The following is a 20,043-nucleotide window of genomic DNA, read 5'->3' as shown; positions in this document are numbered from 1 at the left end:
TACATGAACTGTTATTCTTTCAAGAAAAGCCATAAACCACCTCAAAGCTTTTCAAGTTTATTCTTATCTCGTACATCTTCCTCTGGTTCTTTTTTTTTTTTCCCTTCATGCATTTCAGAAAGGTAGTTTTCTCTAATGTTAAGAACAGTTGCATTGAAAATGAGATGCTGCCTCTGAAAAGCCTCTCTGGAGGATTAAGTAAGTAAAATATAGCCAGAAAATAAACTGGAACCTCATTAAAATAATTTTGCAAGAAGAAATCCTACTTTACAATAGGTTTTCAATATCACTTAGAAAATTCTTAGAGTCATATATATATGTTCTTAATTCAGGACCTTCCATTAAAAAAGACATTACAGAGGGAACTGAAAGGCCATTTAGTACCCTTGTTTATACAAAAATGCATATTAGGCACAGATGCAATCTCCAGCAAAAGACTTGTGACATAGTTTGAATAAGCTCCGCTTTGCTGGAAGGTGCTAATGAGGGCTGGCAAAGCTGCGAAGGTGCCGCCAGACACCACCACCTCATTTATTCTGCCGGGTAAGGCCAACCCTCGCGCATTGCTCTTGCATCCCCCTCGCTTGTAACTCTTCCCCCGCTTGCCGACTCCCCCGCGGCGCCGCTGGGGAGCGGGGGGTTCACCCGGGCTCGGCTCGAGAGGGTTTTATGGCATGGAGTTGCTCCATCCTCAGCGGGACAGGGACGGGGTGGTGCAAGCAGCTTGGTCCGGGGCTGCAAAACCACCCGATTCCCCCCAGCTGCCGCTCACGGGATGAGCTCGTGTGCCAGGAGCGATCCCAAATGGAAGAGGGATAACTCTCCTTGCCGTAACTCTGTATCACATATATTTAATGCATGATACTATCCCATACCTCGATATAAGCGCGCACAAGGACACTTGGCTGCAGCACTGGTGGGACAACCTCCATCCTGCACCGCCTGCAGCATCGCTCCACCATCCGCTGCTTCTCCTCACCCCGGGACCCCCTCACTGCCGTCCCCACCTCCAGCTCCCCCCTCCTTTCCCTCCCGCACCCGCCCCAGCCCCACGCCGATACCCCTCACCCGCGGGAAAGGGGACCTGTCCTGCAGCACCCACACCTGCAGGTGAGGTGGCAGCGGGGGGTCGCTGCAGGGCCGGGGCCGTGCCGGTGTCCCCAGCCACGTCCGCACACGGGGGTGTCAGCGTACAGCACCCCGAGCCGGCGGAGGCTCGGAAGTACGAAGGAAAAGGCACATCTGCAGCAAGAGCTTTCAAAATGGGAAAAGCAGTTTTGGGCGACGGAAAGAGAAGAGGAGGGAAAGCATCATTTGACTGTTCGTTGCCTTCTGCAGGAGAAGCAGGCAGCGATTGCTCCCGTAATTAATTAAACATTGGAATAGTGCTAGTGATTTACGCAGGCATGGAGGTTTCGACCCAAGGCCCTCTGAGCCCTCGGCAGCGCTGGTCGCCCCGAGCTGCTCCACGGGGCTGCGCTTTCCCGCGGGCAGTTTGGTGCTCGGACATTTCGGTAACACCTCGCCAGGACCCCGAGCCCGCAGGGGCGGGCAGGCTTTCCGTCTGCTGTACGAACCTTTCAAAGGCAGCTTTAAAAATGTTAAGAAAGGACATTTATACCCCACCGCAGGCACTACAGCTTCCGTCCCTGCAAGCGGACGTGAAAGGGGACCCGGCAGAGTCGGGGCCAGATCCGTGGGACGCGCAGGATGTGATGTTCGGGTCTTCAGAGAAAACAGCTGAGCTATCGCTTCCCAAGCGCGGGAGAAACACTGCTGAGTCCGCAGCTTCTAAAACAGGCCAGCGAGAAAAAAAAAATTGGCAGGTTTAACTTTGCATCAATTCACAGCGTATTGTTACATTTTTAAAGTATATAAAACTATTGATCATAAGCGAGGCAATTACTTCTGCTCATATTTAAAGCCATGCGGCAGGCGGGGATCACTGAATCCACCCAGCCATTTCTCAGGAGGGAGCAAATAACTCCGTCGGAGTGAAAAAGCCCCGAGCGGAGGCTCCTTGCACGTGAGCCCACATGTGCCTGCGGAGCTGGAGGCCTCTAAACCAGAGTCGTGGTTAAATCATGGAAATTGCCAAGATGGGAACCGTTTTGGACATCCTACTAACAAGAGGCTAAAATACAGGCGACCCAAGGATGTACCCCCAGTGTACCGACAAACACTTCATCTCCAGAGGCTTCAAAAACCATCGTGAGCGTAATTACTATTCCCAGTCCCACTGAAAACACGAGGACTTCTTCAGCTACCTCCGAACCTCCATCATTTTGAGTTGAGCCTTGAAATAACTGTAATAATCCTGAGACTGAAGCCCAAGGGAGGTTAAAGCATCTTCCCTTGAAGCAAAACAACCCCTTAACCTCCCAGTCAGAACCCCCGCAGCCGTTCGGACGATACCGGTGCAAAATCCGAGCCGTGCCGGCGTTACGCACGGCACAGCCTCTGCAGAAACGCCTCTGCAGTGACCCAACCTGATCGTACGCGATATTTGGGTAGCAAGTTTTGTAGAGAATAAATATCACACTTCAATTTCATGGTAACTTAGGAGGGTTTACTGGCAAATACCAGGGCTTTTATATGGTTCTACCAATTACCGAGCAATTACATGTAACCTAGATCTGGAGGACATACAGTAGCGACATAATGTATTCCTCTCTGTGTTAAGAAGACGACGACAGCTAATAGAAAACACTTTTTTTTTTTTGAATTATAAACCCCTCCACAATATTCCTGTGTGACATTATTAAAACTCTACATCAATATCAAACCCAAAGCAAAGACTGCCATCCCATTAACACACCAGTTGTGGGATGATCAATAAAAATTTACTTTAAACTGCACCATATGTCGCTCCCCACAAAGTTTTATTATTCAGATTCATCAGTTTGTACCTCAACCCCCGTGCAATTAAATCCCATTTAGCAGCACTGACCTTCTGATTTGAACTTGTCATTCCTACAGCTGGTTTGGAGTTTAACAGCACTTTTAAATAATGAAAACAAAATGTCTGTGAATTAACGGCGTGAATTAACGGTGGGGTACGGGGAGCCCTCCGCCGGGAAATCCCTCCCGCGCCGCTGCCAGCGGCACAGCTCCCGCGCCGGAACGGGGAGGGGGGTGTGGAAAGGGAAAAAAAAAGAGTGCCGGCACATTTTAACATGTTGTAGCATATTTGTAAACATCGTTAATCACGGATTAGCAGATGGTAATGTTAATTGCACCTGTGGAAGTAACAAGACCTCAAGGTTGATTACATTTACAAACTCGGATAAGGGCTGCGGAGCGACGGAGGATTCCCCGCTGCCGGTGAGGACGGTGCCCCTTGGGCGACGTTTCCAGCACCCGCCGCTCCTGCCCCAGCCCGGCAGCACCCCGTGTTCTTCCCTTCAGCCGGGGTACCACCTCGAGCTTTGCAAAGACAAAGAAGCTGTTCTCTGTCCCAAAGCCCTTCCAGCCTCGGCAAACCTCATCAGGACCCAGTGATGGATTTGATGGAACGGGCTTTTTTTCGGTCATGTTGATATAATCTGCGCACAAAAGCGAAATCTGGGGCATGAGCTGAGCTTCTCTCGCAGCCGCTTCTCCCTGGGGTTCGTTTTGGGGGATGAAAAGATTTGTGTTCGCCCTCGCCTGAGGATAAAAAAGGCCGAGGCGCGGAGTGCATCTTCTGAACCAAGGAGGACAAATATTTTGTCGCTGTGCTTAGAGACACTTTGATTATTGAGAAATCATTTTGGAAGGGCAATTACTAAATTTTAAAATCAATTTGGTAAATAAGCCTCTGAAAGGAATCCATGACAAGCAGCAGGGAGGGAAGAATTGACTTTCAAATTACACACACACACACTTTGTTCATATCTAAATATCAAAGAGACTGTATGTACAAACAGAAGTAATCAGGAAGCATGTTTTGATCTTGCTGATGTACACAAAAAATGACAATTAATGTCCTCCTTTATGATATAAAGCTGGGAGTTTCTTACAGTTACATTACAGGGACGATTATAGTCAAGCTTAAGGCTAAAAATAATGAAAGGCTATAAAAACTACATTTTAACATTTAAAAATATCCAGGAAATTAACTGGAGAAGTGGGCAATGATCCAATTAATGGATCGCATTTATTAGATCAGGAGCAAATCACACAGCACAAAGCTCCGTCTCCAAAGTTGCGAGGAGAAGCTCCAAAGCTCCCCGTGCTCCTTGCGGGTCTCAGCCCGGAGCAGGATGGAGCTGGGGCAGAAGGAGGAAGCATCGGCCGCAGCAGATATCTCCAAAAGCTGGCTGGGCGATGGCAGAGGGGCACCCCAGTGAAACAAAGCAGGGCCAAAACTTGTCACCGAGGGAAAGGGGCTAAATGCAAACAGCGGAGCCGTCCAGAGTGGGATTTGCTGCACTCAGAAAAGTCCGTCTTGCAGCTCTCAATTGAAACAGTCGGAGCAAGCAGCCCTAGTTACGCGCTCAAATTCCTGCCTCTTAAAATTCAAGCCTCGTGCAACTCCCAATAAGCCTTCTCTGATACTCCAACACCAAATCAAGGTGCTCCGTGGATACAGCGGCTGCCCAGGGAAATTCACAGGGGAGTCGCGATGGCTACTGGACTGACGGACAAGCAACTGCAGGAACTTCGATCTACCCCACTCACCCCGTAGGCAGAGCTGCTGCGGGCACTGAGGTTTCAAAGCTTTTTGGGAGCCTTCCAGAAGTAAAGTACCTGCTCCATCATTACTCACCCGCCTCCTCGTTACAGGGGGTGAGCCGGCATGGCTAAGCACAATCTGACGGCGCCCGGCTTTCCCAAACACAGGCAAAGCCAGTGAAGTGCCTCCTCTATTAAAGTACTGCTCAAATAAATAAAAAAAGAAAAAAGGAGAAACTGCAGTTCCTATGAAATCAGAAAAATATATATACTTACCCATAGGTCAAGAATAAAGAAACGGCTTTATCCTCATCCCTGCTGCTGGGAAGGAAGGGTTCAGTTAGCACCAAGCGCTGAATCTTTCCTGCGAAAAATGAGCAAATCTGAGCCACGGGCACCCTCTGGTGGGGCACCCCCGGCTGCCCGAGCCGCGCGGGGTGGCCTGCAGCCCCCTGCCCCAGCCTTTTTACTGCAGCGTCAAAATAAGAGACACATTCAAGCTCGCAAAACGCAAGTGCCACACACCCGCCCGAGCGCTGTCGCCTCAGCCATGCACCGGTTCACTGTTACTCGGTGAGCGGCTCGCCTTCAGACCCGGGCAGCAAAGCCCCGCTCACGCTACAGCTAAATGCCTTTGGGGGGATTTGGGTTTTGTCCTTTCCCACAGGAGAGGGCGAAAGTGCAGACACAGGATACACGCCACAGCGCCAGGCACCTTCTCCAGCACGGCTGCAGACACACAAGTGAGCACTCAACACCTTTGAAAAGCAGAAGTTTTAACTGCAAAGCTGAGCAGGATCCCACCTGCAAGCCAGGAGGGCACAAACCTTCTCGTGAGACTCCCAGCCGTGGCCCTGAGACACCTCTGTGGCCACCACAATGCCTCCGTGGCCACTGCGACGCCTCCGTGGCCACTGCACAGAGGTCTCCGAGCAGGGGAGGGAAAGAAGGCCCCAACTGGGCAATCGGCCGTGCGAAAGCCCAGCGCCGGCCACCACGTCCGCCCTTCCCTCGCAGGCTGGGCAAAGTCCCCGTGGCCGCTGCAGCCGCAGAGCTCCATGTCCCGTTCCCCATCCCGGGCACCTGGGGTGTCCCCAGCCCCACAGGCACCCACCTCCGCAGCACCCACCCGCCAGGTCCTCCCAGGGACACGTGAAAAACCTCCACATCCACAGACGGGTTTACAGACTTCATTTAGCTCAAAGGAAAGTCCTAATTAGTCACTCTGAGTGATTTACTTGTTCATTTGGACAGGGGGGAGGGGGGAGACTAAGCTGAATTGTTTGAAATTATCCCTAAAGGGCACTGTAAATTAAGTGTTAATGAGGAATCCTATGCAAAGGGCCACAGTAGCTAAATAAAATAATTAAGGTGCTAAGCGATAACATTCATTTGGTTCTCAATAATTTAGCCAGCCTGGTTTTCAACCAGGATATTTGCAAATGAAGCCACCCTCACCCCCTCCCATGCCATCAGCAGGGACAGCGGTGTGGGGCAGCTCAGCATCCAGTAGGATCAGGACCACCACCGAAAGGAAACTTCCCTGGACGAAGACAACAATCTCCCGATTCCCCTTCCCACCTGACAGAAGCGCCCCGTTCCACTAATGACACGCTGGATTTATACATGACACAAAAAGGATTGATTTGAGTCTACAACCAGTCTTTACAGAGGCTTTATTTCAATGGGCTGCATTTTTCCCCACTACAGCTGTTTTCTCACAGCTCATCTCCACCCTTTGGCAGGGCTGCAGAACTGGTTTACAACCAAATACAACACGGTGTGTCTTCAGACGTTCAAGCAGCAACGTGTAACAGAGACACTGCCTCGTCAGGAAGAAATTGCTATGGAATAGTCCCAAATCATACCTGGTTCTCACCAGCACCCTCTCAGCTGCTAAGGGGGCGGTGGGCTCGGGCACGGGGCACGGCTGCTCTCAGTGGCTGCACCAGCCAAGCACCGTCTCTCACCTACAGCCCAAATTCTCTCCACAAAGTCCCCCGTGCAACAAGCACAAAGCTGGCAGCCATCGCCAGGTATTTTACTGCAAGAACTGAAGGATTTGGCTGTCTGCTTTTAAAACCTAGCTTGGTCTCCCTTCCTTACAGCCGCTCCTCCGAGGTGGCGGTGGGAGGTGTTACCCAGTGTACGAAGGAGCCCGAGTTCAGCGTTAAACCAGGGTTCTGGTGGTACCGTGCGTCCGCCAAGATGCAGCTCAGGTCAGTGGGGCTCCCCCTGTAACTTGCAGCGATGGTGAAGACCCTGGAAAGAGCACTTCCATATCCACACCAACAGAGCACAGCCATGAAACGCTGAGCAGCTTCCCCCACCAAATAAAAAAAAAAATTCAATCACTGTGCCTCAGCTTTTGGCTGCAGATGGAGTGCAGGACAATACCTGTAGGAAAGTAAAAATAAATTTTGAAAAAAATATCTTTTTTTAAACCACAAGAAAATCATTCTGCACGCCTGGATGTTTGTTTGATTTTCAAATACAGAAATTTGGACTATGATGCCTTTGTGCATCAGAACTGTTTTTACCAGTAGCAACAGAGACGTTCAGCGACTCGATCCCGGGGTGAAGCGCTCTGCCAGGGGGTATGGCCAGCATCCGCTGGCACAAGAGCTGTGTCTCTAGGGAAATTCCGTCACCTTCATTACCTGCAGAACAAAGACACAGCTCAGGTCAGCTCACAGGCACTGCCACATCCCTTTCCCCCCTCCCGAGTACAGTTCTTGCTAATGCTCTGTCACAACTACACCCTGCCCCTAAGCTCACCAGCAACCTCATCAGCTCCCACGCAGTAACAGCCAAGAACTACCAGAGGCGAGATGGGCACCTTACCTGCCTTCCCTTCCTGGCCCGCTCCAGCCTTCCCAGATCCGTTCTCCGGTATCTGAAGCGTTTTTGAGGAATACCTGTGCAACATGCCTGCACGCACAGCGTACAGCGCAGAGCCTCGTAGCCCGAGTGCAAAGATCCCCCGCACAAACAGCCACCGTGCCAGCAGACGGCTGCCCGCGTACGCGAGTGGCTGCCAGAGGGACAAGGCAGAGAAGAGGCCACAGGCCTGATCTAGTCCAGCAAATCCCACATCCCTATTGATAGTGACGGGTTCAGCCTTTTCAGCACACAGTACCACCAGCTGGGCGCAACTTGTGAATGCAGACAGTTTAACCAGAGGCTTCAATTGATTAGTTGTTAAACCATCCAACAGCCCTGATATGTTTGGGCTGATACACTAGTGAAACAGAGTTGAAATCTATCCCAGGTCATTAGTAGTTGTTTGACTCACACTGTCACAAAGGGAAATGGAAAGGGAGAGGCTTTAAGCAATCCTGCGTGCAGACAAGTGAAAATGCAGAAGACCACAGACCTCCCAGCCCGCTCAGCTCCCGAAAGAATTCTTCCACATTCGTTATTTAGAGCTACAGAGACAGCTACACGGCTGCAAAAATACCCAGCTCATTTCAAAGATGTGCTCACCCTCTGACAAAACAGGCTCAGCATGCTGGAAGCCAAACGTTCCCCTTCAACAGCCATACCCCGATCGCAGCTGAACCCCAGACTCGTCCTGGGACGGCACTGCCGGGGCACACGCTGCCTACCAAGGGCTTCTGCGCCTCCGCCTGCGTGACCGGTGCTGTCACCAAGGCCCCGCTCAGCTCACCTACATTTACACTTACCTGAAGTTTTAACAGCATACACGTATGCTTCAGGCACTGTCTATGCCACTGAAGACTCACTCCACAAGGTAAAAGAGCTCTTTGCTGGGCTGAGTTGCCACAAAATTCTTCCCCCATTGCCTACTTACAGCACCTCCCCAGCAGGTCCCGTGCCCCGTCCCCGTGTACTGATCTGTGCGACACCCCTCCGACCACACAGGGCAGGAGACTGCTGTTATTCCCATTTCACAGACTGGAAGCTGAGGCCCAGTCTCATGTTTTGCTGGCCTGGTCTAACTGGCAAGATGCATTCTGTGAAAGCAAAAGAATGCTTTGGGTAATGCATCACCTTCCCACATGAAATAAGCCACACTGGCAAAAGCATCCTTTGGCTAGGGTAAATGAACCTTCAGAAAACCAAAATCCCATCCTAACCATTATTTTTTTCCTTCTTTCTTTAAGCCAGAAGTGCAGACAAGAGCTGGGTGAGTTATCCAAGGTCACACAGGAAGCCTGGGCAACACAAGGCATCAGAGCCAGGCCTCCCACGGCACGGCCTGTCTCTTCATCACTAGACTGTGGCTCTCCAGGGATGCTTCAAGAAAAAAATAAAATATGTATTATCCTACTTTTTCCTGATTCAACACAGAAAAGTTTTACAACTTACAGCCATATTTGTCTCCTGAGCCTCTCAAACCACACTCTCGTGGGACTCTCCAACTGGGACAGCAGCTATCGCCAGAGGTGTGACAGCTCCTGGAGCAATGCTCGCCTCTCTCTGATAAGGGTCTTACGATTCCTAATAAAGGCAGCAATTTTGCTTCCAGCTTTTACAAAGCTTTTTATGGCTCTAGCTGCTTAAAATAATTAGGAACCATAAATTCAGGGCAAAAAGACTTGTACAGTGTGACACGAGGGAGGGAGTATTGACTGAATCAGATTAAATTCTAGTTTATACTAGTGAACAAAACACTTCCCACTTCAGATCTTTGACTTCCATCTCTTAGCTTTGTCACTGACAGGCCTCAAAGACCAGAGTTAGAGCCTGGCTGAAATGATAAAACGGGTTTCCTGCCCCATTTACAATTCACACCACTGCAACAACTGCAGTTTCCAGCACAGGAAGTTCAAATCCAGGCAGAAGCAGCCGTGCTGGCACTTCAGAGAAATATGCAAAATGAGCACCTCACTAAAACCAATTCCATGAACAGTCTTAAACCCCAAGCTAAAGACTGAAGGTTTAAGAAGAACAAACTACCCAGAAACTCTTCTTGCTCAGACATCTGAGTGCTCCCAATCTGTTCCTGTTTGCACAAGGCTCCCAGTCTTCAAGGCAGCCAGCCTGCCTGTCACCTTCGGCAATGACTGCGGCGCAGACAACATTAAGCTGGACTGTCCAAATCACTCTCTGCCAAGCCAGCGAGGATGCCAGGAGGGTGAATTCAAGTCTGCAAATGCTTAACTTACAAGACAATCTTCGCAATGCTAGGAAGCTCACTACCGTGCTAAATTATCTCTGCTGCTCTCTGCAGCTGCGGGTACGCTACATATTCAGATCTAGGACATTTCTTCAAACAACCTCAGCATCAGACAACTGTAATGTTCAATTTTCTTTTCAGTGAAGAGTTAGTGCTCAGCAGAGAGTTGAAATCATTACTGCTGCAAGGTCCGGGAGCTCTCCTCATGCATCTACCAATCAGCCTCCAATCTCCCCTGACAAAAGGATATTTGGACTTTTTCCTGGAGAAATCTCTCATAATTCAAGGTAACGACACCACTGCCACTTTCACCCCCTTCCTTTCTCCTGGTGTTGTCGTCGTTTCTGGGATGCATTTCTCTGTGGTCCATCAGCAGCACTGCCAGCCTCCCTACTCCCTTTATAATATAGCTCCACACATCTTGTAGAGACGCCAGATTTGCAGCGTTGTCTTGTCAGTATTTCTAGGAGTTCAATAAACATTTTAATTAAAGGAATGTTTTCTGAGCCAAGAAAACCGCAGCACGGGGCAGGATTACAGCCCCTTGATGGCTCATCACCAGCATGATCCTACTTACCAGTGTAAAAGCTCAAACCAGCTCTTGTGCCAGGTGACCCAAAGTGGGGGGCTACAGCACGGCCACACAAGGGTCCCTAGAGCAGCACCCCTGGGTGAATTTTTTTTCTCCAGCCGCCACAAGGCCGTTACTCCCCTTCTCTTCACCTTCTGGGAGCCTGCACAGCCCCAAACTCTGCCTACAAAAGACACCATCCTTTGCCAGTATCCTCTACACAAAGAGAGGGCAGAAACAGAGGGCCCTGGAGGAGTCGCCCAGTTTAGGCGCTCAGGAAAGTGGCACCCATTGCTCAAACAGCGCACAGGTCTGTCAGGGAGGAGGTTACACCTCCTCCTCCTGCTGACACCGCAGCAGCCAACAGCTCCTGCCTTCTAGGCGTACAAACGCAGCCACTGACTGGTCTCCGTGGTGGTCTCCATGCCACAAAGCCCAACTTTGTGTTCAGATCGACCCCAGCAACAGCTCCTCATGCTTCTTGCCAGACCTGGGCACAGAGATATATTCCTGGTTTTTTAAGAGGAAACATGAGAGAGCAAAGACATGGCGCAGCTCACTGTTACAGCTTCAGCACAGCAAGAGCAAACACATACCTGCTGGGTCTCTCTCTCAGGTTTGCGGTTTGCCAACACAGAAAATCCAGGTTCAGGGCTCTAGGACACGATCAAAAGTGCCGCAGAACACAATGCAAAACAAGACGCTGTGGCTGCACTGACCCAGACCTGTCCTGCCACTGAAAACTGCCACCTAGACCCTCTGCAGCTACTGAACTCCCTGTTCATCTACACAAACCGGTTTCGCTCTCGCAGTTCCTACTAGGAGGCTTCTCGGCTCCCCCTCTTCTTCTGGGTCCCTATTTCATTTGCAGCCAGATCATCCTAGTACTTCTTGCTCAGCTTTTCTTTCCCAGACCAAAGCGTGACATAATGCAACAAACCTGCAACTAGCTTTGGAGTGAAACACCACCCTGATCGTTCCCTCACACATGCACTTCCACCAAGCCCAAAGCTCTGTAAATTGAAATACCTATTACTATAATAACGGGTTTGTTCCACCGAAATTCCAAGCAACTGATGACAGGAACGTTTTCCACATCCTCAGGCTTGCTGACCGTTCCCACGACTTCCCAGCCTTCTGCAGTTTTAGCCTAGAAAGGGAAAGGAAACAAATGTTAGAAAAATTGCCTACTTGTCAAGCTTAAAAAGGAAATAAGTCATGTATGCAAACACACTTTTTTTTTTTTCCACATTCTCAGTTAAGCTGACTGGCTTTTCTAGTTTTTTTGGCATCCCTTGAATTTTTACCACCAAAGTCCTCCCAGTATCAGCACACAAACCTTGATTTAAGGAAAAAAAAAAGAAAAAAAAAAAGTAATTTTCCTTCTGGTGTTTATTCCAGTTCAGCAAGCAAACAAACAGAAACTGAAAAGCTTTTTTTTTTGCCCATACAACAGTTCTAGGAAGGTTTTTGCCAGGGAAGCATACAAAAAGAGTAGTGTTAAACAAATTAGCATAAGGCTAATCCACAGAGCAATGCAGTGGAAGTTCTCAAGTGCAGGCTCAGCCATCAGAAGCCCACAGCAACATTTTGAAACACAAGTGCACATTTTCAAACTCAGATGCCAAAAATCAGCTCATACAAAAGGCAGGGCACTCAACACCCAGTGCCTCACGTAACCAGAGAACCAGCCTTCCTTCCCACACCCCAGTAAAAAGAGCCTTAATTATTTGTCTTGGAAATCCATTTTAACAATAAAAGAGCTGCTGCTTCTTGCCAGCTTCATTTCCTGTGAAATTGGCACTTTTTACATTACGTTATATCAAATTTACACCAGCCAGGCAACGCCAAGGGTTAGGCCAGTGAATCCGGGTCCAATTAAATGAACTGCTGCAATGGCTCAAATTGTTAATAATTCAAACTTTACAGTAACAAAGTGATTCTTCCAGCTGTTTCAATTAAATATCAATGTATTTTATATAACTTTCATTTCACCATCATCCAGAGCTCCAGCTGCCACACACCTACTGTACAGCTGGACAAGGGTTTTCTAGCACCAAGTGGGAAGAGTCCAGGCTTACCTCTGCTCGGCCTCCTCACGCTCACACCAGACTATGACGAGCTCTTCCTCAAAGGGACGTAGGCACACAGCAATCCCGGCAGCACAGACCGGGTGCCCCTGTTCCCCCAAGGGTCCGCAGCCTCTGCCCTCCCACCCCGTGCTGAACCCTCCAGCCCCACTGCTCTCCCAGGTCTGGGGGATCCCACACGAGCAGGGGAGGGCAGATGAGAGCCTGCCGCTCCCTGCTCTGCGTGCACACAACATTCAGCCAGTCCCCAGCCCAGGCAGGGCACGGGGGACCTCCACGAGGAGTCAGGACAGTCACACAGTGCTATCACAGAGGATGGATGCACTCTGCCAATTCAAAGCAACATCCCTGGCTTTGTTTCAGTTTAAATCATGTTTTTCCATGTGCGTTCCCTTTCCTTTTGCAGCACATTCTGCAAAGGGCCCTATCTCACCTCACCGCATAGGCACAGCATAAAAAGATTCCCAGCAGCTCGCAGCAGCCCTGGTTTCTCCTCTCTGCTCTGCTCCAAAGGCTGCCCAATGCTGCCATCATGCGCCTGGGCCCCGGGATGCTGCCTCCGCCGCACGCCGGGCAAGGCCTGCTGCAGGCAGCAGCACCAGCTCCGGTCCCCATGGAGAGAAAGGGCGACAGACCCCGTCTTACCGAGCTCGCAGCCTGAGTACGGGAGATGGACACAACCTCATCCTGCTATCGCCACCTTCCAGAAGAAGACCCACAACTCAGACCTATTACCCCACCCGAAGGAATGGGACTGGGGCTGCATGTCCGTCAGAGGTGGTCCGACAGCACAGACCACCGGCAGCAAACAGGAATGCAGAGCAGGAGCACAGGACACTGCGAATAGCTGAGTCCTTTTGCCGTACCTCCTCTCTGTTCAACAAATGCAGTATTTGAGGTTTCTTGAACAGAAAGGGGAAAAAAAGGTGGATCATTCTACCTTCAAAAAGCTCTGGAGATCATCTGTGCTATAGACATCGAAGACTTCCACAGTTCCAGAGCTAGCTTTGCTCACTGTTGGAGTCAAGGGGCAGCTGCAAGGAAGAAAGGAAAGAAAAGTGTCATATGAGAGCAAAAAGGGAAATCGGGAGAATTTTTGTTTTTGTATTTCCTTCTCTTGCCTCTGCAACCCAATTCCAACTAGTCCCCTAAAGATCTCGCTCACTATATGGATATATTTTCCTGTGGAGAATAGGAGGGCTCAGAAATTAAACGAGGAAATAAGTTACAGCAGTTTTGTGCAGAGACAGGCAACTCAAACACAAAATGGGTTAAAACAAAAAACACCCAGGGAGCTTCCTTACCAGCCTGGAATACCACCTCCCGCAGCCTCCCTGTGGAGCGCAACACAAAGCAGCAGCTAGCCAAATTCAGCTCTCAAGCTCAGTCCTAGAAAGCCCTCTGAAAAAGCTGTCGAGCAATGCAGGCTAGAAACCTCTTGGGGAACAGCAGGAAAAGAAAGAGAAAAGCTGAAGGAGCAGATAACCAACCCCGTACCTGTTCCTCTGGCTTGTCACCACTCTGTCCACCCCCAAGAAGTATGCAGAGCGCAGCAGTGCCCCCACGTTCATGGGATCCTGGATCTGCTCCAACACCAGCCAAATCAGCTGTCGGTTCAGGCTCTCTTCATCCCCCAAACCAGGCTTTTCAGCTTCCTCCAAACTCTTGAAACGGAGAGGACTGGCCTCCAGACAAACTCCCTGGTGGACCTGACCTCTGCAAAGCGCATCCAGCTCTCGCCTCTTGACGTGGTGCACCGGGACTCCCCGGGCCATGGCCTGAAGGACAAACTCACTCATAACAAGCCGCCGAGAGCCGCTGCTCTGCTTGAGGAACAACCTGAACAGGTCCCTTCTCGACTGAGAGAGGGCCAGGGAACACGGTGCGATCCCAAACACGATCTCTGAGCCTTTAGTCCTCTCGATGGCCAGAGGCTTTCGTTCCGGCCTCTTCTTTGAGAAGCCACCCTCTCGCGAGCTCCACGGCTCCCTGTTGGCTGGCGCGGCCTGTCTGGCCGCTCTCCCGTACGACTCGCGCCACTGCAGCGGCCGGCTTTGGGGGCCCAGGCGCCCACGGGAGGACCGGGGGTCAGCCGCCGCTCGAGAAAACGCCGGGAGGGCTGGCGGGGGAAGCCGGCCGCCGCCGTTCCCGCCTTGGCGTGACCCTTCCTCATCCCCACCCGCGGCTGGCGGTGCGAAGGGCGGGGGCCGCTGCTCCCGCGTGGAGCGGTACCTCACCCCCCCGCACCAGCGGCTGCAGTTGGCGGGTGACAGCCCCACGGCCATCCAGACGCTGGACTTCAGCGCGTGCCCCATTACCGCCCCAAAAGCCTTTCCACGCGGGACAGGCCAGCGCAGGCAGCCGCGCCCTGCCCACGGGAGGCGGTGTGGCCTCAGGCCGGTGGCTGAGCCGACAGGAGGTGGCCCCGCACCACCCCACGGGCACGGGGGACGAGCGCGAGGCCCTAGATGGGGGGAAACCACTGAGCTCAGCTCCCCGCGGCAGGGAGCGCAGCCGGGGCACGGACAGGTGTGGGGCGTTCGCTGGGCGGGCCGAAGGTGCTCCCCGGCACGGCAGGAGGGACTGCCGGTCGCAGCGGGCGCCGCGGACACGCGTGGGCCCCGCCGCCGCCCCGCTCCTACCGTCCGCGTGCGCCGCGCCGCTTCCGGGCGGGCACGTGGCCGTACCAGCGAGAGGGGCGGTGCCCCGCCCCGCGCGGCAGCGCCGCCTGGCGGTGGGCGGGGGCGCAGGCGGGCGGGGCCCCGCCTCCTTCCCGCCCGTGACAACAGTCGCCCCGGAGGGCAGCGGGCGGCCCTCAGGCCCCGGGCGGCCCTCATCTCCCCTCCCGGGCACCGGGCTCTGTCCGGGGAGGGCAGCGGAGCCCCTGCTCCCAGTCAGAGCCCGCCAGGAGCCCCCACAGCCCTGAGGGAGGAGGACGGCTTTCCTCCCGCGCCCCTGGGCCGAGCCAGGTCACCCCGCTGGCGAGGGCTGCAAAGGGCAGGGCTGGTGCTGCCCCGAGCCAGAGGAGAGCCTCCACAGACAGGGCCTTAATTAACGAGAAAAGAGCTTTTAACCGCTTCTTCAGGGCATCTCACAAAGACCGGGGCGAGGGGATGCATACCGCAGACCCCGGCCCGAACAACGGGCACCACCCCGGTCCAGCAATGGCGCTGGTGCTTTGGAAGGCCCAGGCCCCGGCCTAGCCCAGGTATTTTATTATTAAACAAGTTACCCAAGGGAGTGGGGATTTCTCTCTGACCCCGTTCCCAAAGGCCGGGTGCGCTCAGGCGGGCTGTAAAATCCCACGGACAATGGAAACTGTCCAAATGGCATTTAATCGCCTGGAAGCGCACGTTCTGAGGGCGATGTCCTGACCTATTTACCACCCAGGCACGGTAATTGCAACGTGCTTCTCTAAACACGGGGAGAAAGGGCTCCAAGAGCATCGGGCAAGCGCCGGGCGCTGCCACGGGGCCCGACTCGCTCTGAACCTGTAACTTTACAACAAAATGCTGCTCTTCTAATTACATGGTATTTTATATCCACCTTTTAATGTCATAAATGGGTAGACAAGGGGCAGGCAAACAGGGAACCAGGTCATTCACAGCAATAGGTTTAGGGCTTCCAGGGTGGGCCAAGGGGGACAAACCACGACAGTATTATTTTAAAAGGATTTTGCAGAGAGCACCAAAAGTGTTTCAGTCCTTTTCTATACTGTTAGTCTGAAACATTGACAAGTTACATCAGGCCTCAAAAATACACTGAAATTGTTTTTGTAGGTTCAGAGATCTCAAGTAAAATCATGGTTTTCCTGCTGCTTACCAGACCCAACTGTGCTCGTGGTTCCTGCCCCCCAAAAAAATGAGAGCTGGGACTAGTCCCCTGAGATCACGTAATATGCCAGGTAAAACTGCTGTACCTCCAGCAAACACGTTAACATAACATGATAGATACACTATATACAACAAAGAAAAAAAAAATCAGAAGACTAGGAAAAAACACGTGGTTTTAATTCTACATGCGCTCTTTACCTATTTACAAGGTATCCAAAAAATCTGCCTCAAATGCAGCAATGGCAGACAATTCAGCTATTCGTTACTTATTTGCAAAAACCTTGTATTTCAACAACAGCAAACCTGAGCTCAGGAACGTGCCTCTGCGCTTGGACAAGCTGAAAGGGGACTGGGGAACAAAAATGCCTTCAGTTAATGACGACAACAATCTGTCTTGCTTCAAGGCAAGCACGAGAGACTGAAAGAGTTCAATATCCAAGTCCGAGTAGCAACAGCGGCTCATCCCTTGCATAGTTTAGTCAAACCCAGCCGTGCCCAGCAGCCTACCTGGGGATTTCAGCAAACTCCTGTGGAGTGCGGCTTCATTTGAACAAGGACGCGCAAGTCCAACCTCCACAGGTTATCCATGAGACAACTGGATGCTATTCTGCTCTAGAAAGCAATTATGGTTTTTCTCATGAAGAACCAAAACCACACGTTTCTGTTTGAACTCTTCACAAAAGAAAGGTTTAGCTGTGAACAGGAAAAAGGATGTTATGTTTTAACACAAAAACTACAATATACACAACAAAAGAACCACAGTGTGCCTCTCTTTTTATTCTTTATTTTACAGTTCACAATTAGAAACCTACTGATAAATTACACAGTTCACCCTCCTGTTTGGGGTTTTTAAATGCCTCAGAGTCATGCTGCCAATCCCATTGCACCCCAGGAAGATGGCTCAAGGTGCCACCAAGTCACACATGGCAGAGTGGCCAAACAACCTGCGCCAAACCCCTCCACAGGCCGTGCTTCATGTGGGAAGTTAATGGGCAGCAGGAGTTATCCCCTAAAACCACACTTGAAATGGAAAAATATACTGGATATAATTTCAAGGCTATTGTATAGACTTGCAAATGTTACAAATGTTCTTGGGGGGAAAAAAACCCCAAACTTCCAGGGCTGCAGGTCAGCCAGGTTGTATTTGCAGGGCACAACTACCCAGACTGGCCCTTTTTCAAGGCCTTACATCTTAAGCAATTCTCTCCGAAGCCCCCTTTTACAGAGCAGAAAGATACACGCATTTCAACATCTGCTTAACTTTGACCACAGCTGTGGCCACCAATTCAGATGTTTCACCAGTGCTCCCCACATCCCTGCTCATTTTTTTTCTGCTCAGAAGTTCCAAATTTCTCAACTTTTTTTTTTTTTTTTTGGCCTCCAACTCCTAGTTCAACCATCTTCTCTTAAAAAGATGGCACACACACTGCACAGCGCATCTGCTGAATTTCAACATGCTCCTGTAAAAGAAACCCTACAGAAAACACCAGGCGTTTTCATATCAAGTCTAGCTGAACATCACAAGGGGGTTATAAAAAAAGCACAGTAGTGCTTGAACCTTCCTTAGCCAAGTGCCTCCGAATTGAGGATCATGGTGGCACAGAGGCTAAAGAGCTTTTCCGGTTGGCGCAGGCTCTCTGCTGCAGTGAGGATTGCTGGCTGCGTGCAGACTTGGACCGGCCGCTCCTTGCGGGACACGATCTAGCCCAATGCCGTGAGTGAAACCCAGCTCTGTGCAAAGATCCCACACAAAGCCACCGCCTCAGCAAGGTGGAGGAGGGCAGTGCATTACAGTGGCGCAAGACTGCACCACAGGGCATGAGTTTCACTCACAGTAAGTTAAAAAGCCAAATCCAGAGACAAGGCTATGAGTACTTGCCAGTGGAAACTGGTGACAGATGAGGAATGGACAGACCACGCCATGAGCGTGTATTTATAAAGAGGAAAAAAAAGGGGCAAATTGCTTTTGTTTTGCCATTACAAAGGAATGTTTTACCAGTTTTCTCCTTGTATCCGTCTACAGTTGCTCACCTTTGGCACAAGGAATTCTTTGTATCACAAGATTTAATCAATAATAATACTTCATATCAACACTCAGCACTTACATAGCGCTTCTCATAGTCAAAGTGCTTTACAAAAGTTTGTGAGTCCTCACAACACCCCTGTGAGGTAGGTAAGTATTATTATCCCCATTTTACAGATGGGGAAACTGAGGCAGAGAGGTAAAGTGACTTGCCCAAGGCTTTGTAGGGAGTTGAAACTCATGGCGTGGCCCAATTCTGGTCTCCCTTATGGTGGCGTAACACAGATGAACTCCCACAGAGCTATACTGGTGTAAGCAAAGCAATCCAACCCAAGTTTCTCTGGCTCCTAATCCTCCGCTCCAATCAACTGACCATAACAGCTCCACCTAAACCGATGGTTCGCCTTCCAAAACACTACAGAAAGTCCAGAGCGCAGCAGGAGCGAGTCTACAATCTTAAGGCCACATATGCTCCATAGCTCTGCAGCAAGTTGGACTACACACAGACGTATTTCTGCCACACTGCAAGAGTCTTAAGATAACTCAGGTGGTCTCCAGCTCTGCACATATCAGCTTTGAGGCTGATTCTCTTCTTCCTCAAGTTAGAATAAATCCAGAGCAAAACAATGGGGCTGCACCAGTGTAGAACTAGTACGAGATCTGAACCAGACCTTTCACCTGCTGCTTCGTAGGCAAATGCCCCTACTAATAACTTTTCACTTCGGACAGCTTCGGCATGGTTCATTTCACTCTCTCTCTCTCTCTCCGAGTTTATATCTCTGCATATAAACAAACTTTCAACATTTCCAACTCATCAGCACCAGCATTTAAACAGCACCATACATCTTTCTAAGACCGATCAATATTTCCAGAAAAGTGTCAATGCATGCAAATATCACATACAAAAACATCAAGAGTGCTGGGAGATGATACCAAGGATAGAGGTGATCACAAGACAGCACACATTTAGTTTTTATTAAAAATACCAAACAACTCACTCTTACTGTAACTATGCCACTTAAATGATCATTCTAACCTGCAGAAGTACAGGTACTTTTCCTCCAACTATTTACCTACCTACCTAGAAAGAAAGAGAAATAGCAAGCACACACATTTATACTTCCTCAAACTTGGCAGGCATGATTCATCTGAATGGGAAAGGAGGGTCTGGGGAGGTGGGTGAGATTGTACACTGGGTTTAGGGCAGTGGAGTACGAAAGAAGTAGAAAATATCACATGCATCATTATCAACAGTAATCAGTCTGATGAAAATAAACCCAAAAATTAGATGGATTCATGTATGACATCCACTGAAAATCTCAAACCCTAAGCACACTGAAGCTGGCAAACATCTTGTGCCACTTCACCTATGTCCAGACACAGCATCAGCAAATAAGATCAAACAAACCTTAAAAAGAAAGCAAAAGGAAGAATAAACCAGCCTGGAGACAACAATCTTCCACAAACCACTTCCCTGCATTATTTTCAAATACATTTTACTCTTAAGCAGTTTCAGAAAGGAGTGGGGGAGAAAGAAACCCACTACTATTTTTTTTAAACTGGCTCAGCACCAGCACCAGCTCAGAGAGAGGGAGAGAAAAATAATTCTTCAAACATGATCCTTGGTACTTGATTAAAACATTGCTAGCCAGCCAACGAAACCCTAAATTGCCAGAGGGTTCGAAGTGGAGTGGATACACGCTGCTGCTCACAGTCCTCTTCATTTG

The 20,043-nt window shown here is 50.4% G+C and overlaps 1 protein-coding gene across 1 annotated transcript; it reads right to left on the bottom strand.

The window, feature by feature from the left end:
* Window positions 1–6,313: 6,313 nt before the first annotated feature.
* On the bottom strand, window positions 6,314–14,775 carry MRM1 (mitochondrial rRNA methyltransferase 1). Its single transcript, XM_059829526.1, has 5 exons — window positions 13,958–14,775; window positions 13,401–13,494; window positions 11,400–11,520; window positions 7,197–7,316; window positions 6,314–7,053 (listed from the first exon to the last, which is right to left on the bottom strand). The coding sequence occupies exons 1-5, from the start codon at window positions 14,773–14,775 to the stop codon at window positions 7,004–7,006; spliced, it is 1,203 nt and encodes a 400-aa protein (XP_059685509.1). The 3' UTR covers window positions 6,314–7,003.
* Between the last annotated feature and the right edge of the window lie 5,268 nt (window positions 14,776–20,043).

This window comes from Gavia stellata, chromosome 25, assembly GCF_030936135.1.
Source record: "Gavia stellata isolate bGavSte3 chromosome 25, bGavSte3.hap2, whole genome shotgun sequence".
NCBI classification, from domain to species: domain Eukaryota; kingdom Metazoa; phylum Chordata; class Aves; order Gaviiformes; family Gaviidae; genus Gavia; species Gavia stellata.
The sequence above is the reverse complement of the archived record's forward strand: the minus strand, read 5'-3'. Positions and strand labels throughout refer to the sequence as shown.